This window comes from Passer montanus, unplaced genomic scaffold (genome assembly GCF_014805655.1).
Source record: "Passer montanus isolate IOZ18808 unplaced genomic scaffold, ASM1480565v1 scaffold44, whole genome shotgun sequence".
Taxonomy (NCBI): Eukaryota; Metazoa; Chordata; class Aves; order Passeriformes; family Passeridae; genus Passer; species Passer montanus.
The window spans coordinates 527651-536355 of record NW_024369262.1 but is presented as its reverse complement, the minus strand read 5'-3'; the positions used below and the strand labels follow the sequence as shown (position 1 = coordinate 536355).

Below are 8705 nucleotides of genomic sequence, written 5' to 3'. Positions count from 1 at the left end.
GGAGTCCAAAAATGGCATCAGCTTTGTCCAAGGACGCTTGGTCCTATGCTAAAAGTGGGATGTGGTAGGGACAAGATCTGTCCTGTTTCTCCCTGCCTCTCCCAAAAAGGCTCAGAGATAATAAAGTCAGGCCTGATCAGCTCCCAGGCTCTCCTTGGTGCCAAGCAAATGACATCCTCCAGTCTGAATAGTCACATTTTTCCCAATCCATCTTTGAAGCAGCTTGTCCCTGTTGGTGAACTGTTCTTAGAGGGTAAATAAGATCATATAATCTCCCTGCTTATTTTTCCTTTACACAGTGTAGTAGCTGTTTTTCTAGTGTTGCTTGGGAAGTTTAGGGTGAGTTTGTTCCTGTTTCATGTTCCCTGCTTTCCTCATCCCCAGGCTGGAATGTGGAGACAATTCCAACTGCATTCATGGCCAGAGCCACTCTTACCACAGTGCCAGAGCCTGCTCAAGAGCCACTTGCTGCTGAGCATGAGGTTAATGAAGAGTTAAGGCAGTGAACTCCAAGAGTAGCTGTGTTTTGTTCATGAATAAATAGTTTTCTTTTAATCAGCTCCTGCTACAAGTTCAATGTGTTCCCCTCTGCCATTGATTTTCCTGGGCTGTGTTAAGCTCAGGAGAAGTCAGTTCCCCTCGCTGTGATTACAATCAGTGGCCATAATGGCCCAGAGACCAACATGGGCCTGATGCTAATTTGGTGCCTGGCAGACCAGCACAGCCACAAATGTCCCAAGAAATTAATTTAGCCTTTTATCCAGCAACTCCCAATCTGTACAGTGGTGATTAACAGAGCTGCCTTCCCTCAGAGGACTTTTTGCAAGGATAAATACATCGGAGTTGGAGGTGTTAGGACTCAAAAACTGAGATAAATACACCCTGAGAGACCAGAGAAGTGCTGCATGGGAATGTCTGGCACGAAGTAACCTTGAGCATGTCCTCATCAGTGATGCACAAAGCCCTGTGAGGCAGAGACCTCGACTCTGGACATTTTTGTGTTTACAAGGCTCAGCCTTCGCTGCACTTTTGGTATCTGCATCTCTGCAGTGTAGTGTCATCAGGAGGGGGGAAAACTGGCTGGGATTTGCATATCTCTTGTTTTCTTTGGGATATGAAAAACAAGTTCAGAGCCCAGAGCTGTGACATCTGTGACAGAACAGCCCAGGCCCTCCCCTGCAGCCTCCCTCTGCCAACACAGGGGTGCTGCATCCCAGGGGCAGCTGCTCCCAGAGTAGGAAGGTTAAAAGAAGGGCTTTACCCACATCCTCTTCTGGCAGCTTGAGTTGCCACAAGAGATGATGCTGAGGGTCCCCACAAGCCCAGAGGCACACTCAGACAGCACCCAAAGGCTGCTGGAGGGGGCAGATGCCCAGGAGGTACCAGGGGATGTCAGGGAGGGGGTCTGGGCAGCCCATGCTGTCTTGGCTGAGCCAACTCGACTTCCTTGTACTGGGAGGAAACTTTTGGGGAAGTGAGGAACACTGCAAATATCAGCAGATTTAAATTTGCTCTGCTGGACAGAGCACAATTCTCTGTCTGGCTTGTTCCCCCTTCACTATCTGCTGCAGCCACCCATCCTCTGAGTGCCCTCACTGAGCCCAGGCAGAGCTGGGGTCCCTGGGGCTGCCCTGGCACAGAATTCCTGCAGGAACTGGAGGAGGAATCTGCCAGGTCTGGGCAGAGCCTCACTCTGCAATGCACAGCAAGGTGCTCAAAGGTGACCTGAGAGGCTGCCTGAGGAGCTAAAACACCTCCCCATGAGGGCAGGGTGTGTCTGTGTTTGGGATCTGTCCCTGTGTTTGGAATGTGTCCCACTGGTTGGGATCTGTCCCTCTGTTTGGGATGTGTCCCTGTATTTGGGATCTGTCCCTGATTTTGGATGTGTCCCTGTGTTTGGGATGTGCCCCTGTGTTTGGGATTAGCTCCTGTGTTTGGGATCTGTCCCTGTGTTTGGGATGTGTCCCCACAGTTGGGATCAGTCCCTGTGTTTGGCTCTGGTGGCTGGGAATGCTGAGGGGTGGCTGTGTGTCCTGCAGACAGATCTTTCTGTCCAGCAGCTGCAGAGGAGTCAGTGCCACCGAGGGCAGGGAGACTCAGCTCTGGTTTTAGGCAAGAAGGGCCCTTTTTGCTCTTTTTGCCCTTTTTGCCCCTCCAGCCCACAGCAGGGCCTTCATACCCATCTTGTTTTTAAGAGCCCTGTAAAGAAGCTTTCCCAAAGAGAAGGCTGAGATGCAAGGAAGGACAAGCCCTGATTTCAGGCTGCAGTTTGCTTGAACTTGCTCTGAACTTCATAAACAGAGGACACCTGACATGATATTCATTTACAGTAAGTTTATTTCTCAGTGCATTACATGAAAGGTTCTTTGGTATTTGTGGGTCCTTGAATACTGTTCCCACTCTGCTCCGTAAGAAAATGCTGAATACAAAACATTCCATATACAGTAACAAACCCCATAGCAAATAAAGAGAAATAGATATTTTGAACAATAACATAGCAATATGAAAACAGATAAGTAACCATGCAAGAGGTGGAACAAACAGGTTGTGTTTACAACAAACATTAAAGCCTGCCATAAATGAGTTCATCCTGTCAGACGAGATTTATTCTTGCTCTAAGTTAAGAAATTACACATGATTGCAAGATACTGCCTATGGCTGCCCTATAAAAGACCAAATGGTTGTAAAGCTGATCCCCAGGAGAAGCCAGGACCATTGGCACACATACGAAACACACTGATATAAATAAAAAAGGTACTGTGTAAAATAACTGCTGAAGAAATTACCATTTCCTTCTGTGGCTGGGAATGTGCCTCGTGAACAATTATAGCACCTTTCAATCCCTTGGTTTCACAGGAAACCAAGAAATCACAGAGACTCTGAGTAGTTTAACCCCTACACCCCCAGTGGAATGTCATCTTGAGGCAGACAGAAGAGGAGGAGGATGGGTTTCCAATCCTTGCATCAGGAGGGAAGTCCAGAAGCTGATTGTCTTTGGAAGCCTTTGTCAGTGCTCAGGGTCCCAGGTGACAACAGCTCATGGCAGACACTGGAGCAGAGCCCACACAGCCCCAGCACAAGCTGCTCCAGGGCTGGCTCTGATTTTTAAGGCCTGTTCCTATGAAAGCTGATGGCAAAATGACCGTGGAGTTTGGTGGGAGCAGGTGAGGGCTCTTCTCTCTAGTTAATTCCTATTTCCCTGGGTTGCTATCATTCCTTACAGTAAGTGCAAATTAGACCCTCTGGAGAGGAGCATTCTCTGCCTCCCAGGAGTTCCAGGTTGCTGGTGAACGTGAGGGTGCATGACTTGCAAAGGGTTTTGGTTGTGCAATGTGCTGCTTCTGGTTAGCTCAGGGCAAGGAAAACACTACTACTACCAGAACTGAGCCAAGTCAAAAACACACTGGAGCTCAAACAAACATCAAGATTTTCAAAAAGTCTTAGGAAATAAAAAAAAAAAAAAGGAAAAGAACACACTATGGTATTGCACAGTATGTATGTAAGATAAAGCACTAAACATTTCAATTAAAATATATTTCTAAATGAGCACGCATTCAAGATAAATCCCCTAAGTTACATAGACATGGCAAGAAGCATTATATGCCCTGGCTGAAGTGAACCTCAGGATCCTGCCCATGATGGAGAATGTGGTGGAGTGGTTTGCTTGGTCATCAATGGCAGTGTGTGAGGCTGTGCTCACCTTTAAACTGAATTAAACTGGGGTGGCACAACAGTGTGCTGCAGCCCTCGTGTGAGTGCAGAGGAATGAAACCCCAGCAGAGAGAGAAAGTCCATCTGGCATAATCCTGCTGTTCCCCATTTAAAGATACAGAACCTCATCAGAGAGATGGGGCTGAAGAAAGCAAGGAGAAAAAATTACATAGCTCATACTATCAATAATTAAAGTGGTCTCAACCCAAACCTGAACAGCCTTTTGACAATTGACTTGGCAGGATTAATTGCAAACAACTTCCATTAAATTTTCCTTTCATCTTGTCAGTAATTTGTTTTAAATAATACAAAATTCCAAATCTATGTCAGTATGAATGCCTCACCAATGTGAGTGACTAAAGCATTACTTTGAATTCAGAAGACAGACTTTGAGAAAGAAAGATTTCTCCTTCAGTTCAGTGTGAAGCCTCTGAAATGCCAGGGAAGTAGAAATGGCCTCATTGTATTCCCTCTTCGCCAAATTCAACCCTGCAGCTACAGCACCAGTGGAACTCAATTTCCCCATTTCCCTTTTTAAAGATTGCTTTGGTTGGGTTTGGTTCCTGAAGCTGCCATGAGGACAGATTGTTCCTGTGGCCTCGGCTACAGCTGGCACCAGCCTGCCCAGTGCATGAGTTCAGACTGAACTGAGATTTTGCCTCACTCCCCAGGCCTGATTTTCCAACAGCAAGTGGCTGATTTATCTCCTGGAAGCCACCAGTGAGGTCTTGGAGTGTCCATGTGATCCAGACCAAGATAGTCCCAATTCACCATAGAGGTAACCAAGTACTTCTTAATTCCTGCACAGGAATCAGTCTGCAAATGAGGAGACATCCTTTTTTTTTTTTTTTTTTTTTACATTTAATTCTTAGATGGAATGATTATTCCAAGAATGTTCCCATGGCTGCAGCTGCTTGGCTGGTCACAAACAGAGCTCTTGCCCTGCCAGTAGTGAAGGAGGGACTCGGGCTCTCAGAGCACCACAGACATCCTCAGAGTTAATGCTGGCTTTAGAGTTAGATCAAGATGCATTCAGAGAGGCTTTATTTCCTTCTCCCAGAGGGATTGCAGACACAGGATGGCTCCTTGAGCCCAGGAACCTGCTGGACTTGAGTTTTACTCATTTTCTTATCTCTCTACACCACACTCCAGCTGTAACTCAGAGTGCAGACAGGGACCTCCCCAGGCTCCTGCAAAGCTCTGGACTTGTTTCTTGGGAAATTCAATCATTCAGAAGCACAACCTGAACCAGGTGGGCTGAATGAGCCCCACAGCTGGCACTGGCCAAGCAGGGGAGGATGCAAAAGCAGGGCAGGGACCTGCATCCCTGCTGCCTCCAGCACAGCTGGTTGTTATTCAGCTGCACAGCAGTAAAAGAAAGGTTCTGGTGCTTGCTCAGCATCAGCTTGTGCCATTTCACCTGGCTGAGGAGGGCTGGATTCCTGAGGAGCAGGGCCAGGTGAAGGCATGGTGTGTTCAGCCATCCTGAAGGAGCCTGTAACCTGCTCCTTTGTGGAAATGCCAGGTCTTCAGAGGAAGGATTGGGATTGGTCTCTGTTGGTAGCACTGCCATGTTCACAGTGTTTATGGACAGTCAATTTAATGTGTGGCTAATGCTGGGCTGGCAGAGCTCCTCCATTTTTAACTTTATTTCCAGTGGGCTTTGCCTTGGGGAGATCCCTTGGGGTGCTGAACACAGGGACTGCAGAGTGTTTTCCTTGGAAAGCCTCTGACAGAAATCCTGCAGCAGTGCAGCCCAGCTTGCTCACACAGCTGTGTTCTGCACAGGAACCAGACACACAGGGGCCATAACACAACTCAATTCGCTCACTTTTGTCCTGGGTTGAATTTGAGAACTGTCAGAATGTGGGAATTAAAAAGTAAAAAAGCAGTCCAGTCAGTTCTGTTGATTAATTTCCCCCTTCTAACAAAAATCACTGTCTACATGAATGACATCAGCTTGTCTGACCTGGTTAGCACAGCAGGTGATTCATTTGTCACTGAAGGGCAGGTTCAACTTCTTAAACCTGGAAGCTGGTACTTCCCCTAAAATAACCAGTTATTGCAAAAAGGAAAATGACTCTGTATTTAACTCCCAGTGCAAGATAAGCTCTTGACAAGACTCTAATTCCCTAGGCTGTGGTTTGCTCCTACACTGTCTCCAGATCCAAATGATGAGGATTTACTCACAAGATTAAAACAAAACACTGTGAAAACATTTTTCCTGATTGCTGTAGGATTAAGAAACTATTGCAAAATATCCTTTTCTGTGAATAGCTACTGCCACCACTTAAATTAATTATCTCTGGATGTATGCACAAGCTGAACATGGTATGGGAAAATTCTTGCACAATTCCATCATATCTCATGCAAACTGCTTTATGTTTTCACAGAAATAGTCTAAACTCTGTGAAGATAGACAGAAAGCCAATGTTTCCATGAACATTTGCATCAAAAGTCCTTGTTTAGCCAACCACAAATAGAAATAATGTTACTCACATGCAATTAGCAACATGAAAAGCCAGGGTTTTGTTGCTAAAGTCCAGAGAGCCACCTGAATTTTCAGAGTAATACTTTTAAATGTACTTGGTATTCTAATTTGTTCTTTGCTTAAAAGAAATCCTTGCAGGTCATGAAGGAAATAAAAGCAGATGTCTCCAACTGCAGCAATGGACAAGGCTGAGGCTTGGCTTTGGCTCTGGGTGGGATGGATGGGCTTGGCCAGTTAAGCAGAGCTTTACTGAGTGACTGTCACGGGCAGTGAGAGAACAAGGGTAGGGTTAAACCCTCGAGGCACAGCCAGGAGGTGTCACTCCTGTAGGCAGCTTCTGAGACACCTGACAACTGCTATTCCAAAGGCAAAACAACAAAATCAAGGAAAACATTCTCAAAACCCTCTCTGAGCTATGGATAAGTCATTCCCTGCAACCAGGGCTCAGTATTGGCCAGGGAAGGAAACCCAGCCACCAACACTGCAGCCTCCCACCCACTTCATCTGCAGGGTGCCATTAAGCACTGGGTACTGTATCTTGAACTGCAGAACAGGCAGGGAGGACACAGAGATGCTCCTACTTCATCCGGTGGCTTCTCCTTCTGGCTTCAGCATCATCCAGCAGGGAGGAGAGGATCTGGTGGGCCTGGGGCTGCCGGGCTCCTCCTCGCTTGATCTTGATGCTGCTTCTCAGGGGGGAGCCTGGGATCACATCCTGTCCAGAGCCTGGCTCAATGGAAGACAAAGAGTCTGTAAGGAGAGAAAGTCACGGGAGAGCACTATTTAAAAGGGGAGGCTGAGGAAGACACTCATGGGCCCTTCTGAGTGGTTCCTCTTCTGGAGCAGTGTGCTCCCTCTGTTTGCTCTCCATGCAGGAAGCAGCTCTGGAGCTACAGCTTTGCTGCCATCACACTTCTCCTGCATTAGATGTTTCCCCTCTGCTCTGCCTGAGCTCTCTGGGGTAAGTGCTCCTACTGTAGGGCCTGTTCTCCTTTGCTGTTCCATTTCTAAAGTGCTGTTCTTATATTAAGTATGAATTTAATTGGACTGCAGCAACCACTCAGCACTGCCCACAGACTCCTGGTGTTGGAGGATGAGCTGGTGGGCAGTGAGCAGTGATGCTCTTAGGATTTAAGTACCATTTCACTCCTGGTAAACGACATTTGGAGGCACTAAAGGATTGACTGGAAGGATTGGCCCACCCTGGGCTGCAGCCAAATCAGCAATAATTCTGGGGATGGGTGGTGGCTGTCCCTGCTCCCAGAGCACCTCAGGTAACAACCTCCTGCTCTTCCCTCAGCTAAACAAATTAAATATACACTGCTCTGGGCCACTCTTCAGCCACAGATGCTGGTGGCTCGATCTGCCTCATCATTTCCAATGGCCCAATTTCTTCTTCCTTCTGCCTCCAGAGCTGGATGTTTGTGTTTCCCTGCCAGGAGCCCAACGTGCCAGTCTTGGTTTGATCCCACAGGCAGCGTTTCTGTTTCCAGTGAGATTTTGGCTGCTGGAGAATTTGGGCTCTGTCTGCTGGCACCAAACCCTGCCAAGCAATTTGGGCTTTGCTGTGTCCTGCTGGGCTGCTCTCTGCAGCTTCCAGGCCAGGTCAGCTCCAGCTGCCCTCCCAGAGCAGAGGAGAGGTTTGTTTGCTGGGTTGTTTTGCCTTGTTGCTTGGTTGGTGTGGTTTTGGAAACCACACTCAGTGGGAAGTTTCTTGGGAAAATGAGAGCATGGGATTGGCATTTCTGAGTGGGGTTTTAAAGCTGGGCTGCCCCAGAACCTGTGGTCAAATGCTTAACACCTACACTGGGAACATGACCAGACAATTGGTGCTGGGTGATTTAAACCTCTGTGGTGCCTTTCAGTCCAGGGAGGTCTGTGCTCAAGGAAAATATTTTTTGTTATTTAATGTCTTTTTCTTTTTGTTTGTTGGGGCCTTTTTAACCATTTACACAAAGATGAACATAACTGCACAAGGAAAATATGCCTTACTTTCCGAGTTCCCTTTCTAAACAGTATTTTTTAGGGCCTAAAATATGTGTGAAAGAATGGAACTATTTCAAAAGCACAGAGTAGGAATACAATTATCAATACTTAGGGGACAAAAAAAAACAACCTAAAGTCATACAATATAGGTGTTTAAATATGACCCAACCACAGTGCACAATTTAAAACCATCCATTTTTGCTGATGCAGTTACACTGGTATAGAAGCACAGATGAGTGTAAATAACTCATCTCCATCCCAAGCAGTAACAGATCAATACAAATGGTTTGCTGAAATGACTGTTTCAAAATAACAGCAGCACATGCCTTGCTGCTACTGTATTTCCAAAGAGAATGTGAAAAAGAGCTAAATCAGGCAGCTCTGCTGGGGCAAGGCTGTGTGAACCCCACTCCCAGGGTCTACAGAAGATTCCTAAGGATGTGATTTTTTTGCTTTATACCACTATAAATGAAGGTACAAAGCAAAAGCCAAAGGAGGCCCAGACCCTGGCTCTTGT

The 8705-nt window shown here is 46.7% G+C and overlaps 1 protein-coding gene across 1 annotated transcript in view; it reads right to left on the bottom strand.

Annotated features, from left to right (window-relative positions):
• Window positions 1-2320: 2320 nt before the first annotated feature.
• The window catches only part of COL26A1 (collagen type XXVI alpha 1 chain), a 171142-nt gene continuing 164757 nt past the window's right edge, over window positions 2321-8705 (bottom strand). Inside the window, exon 15 of the mRNA XM_039721019.1 lies at window positions 2321-6952. Within this exon, the coding sequence (XP_039576953.1) occupies window positions 6780-6952 (173 nt within the window). The 3' untranslated portion in view covers window positions 2321-6779. The remainder of the gene's footprint in view (window positions 6953-8705) is intronic.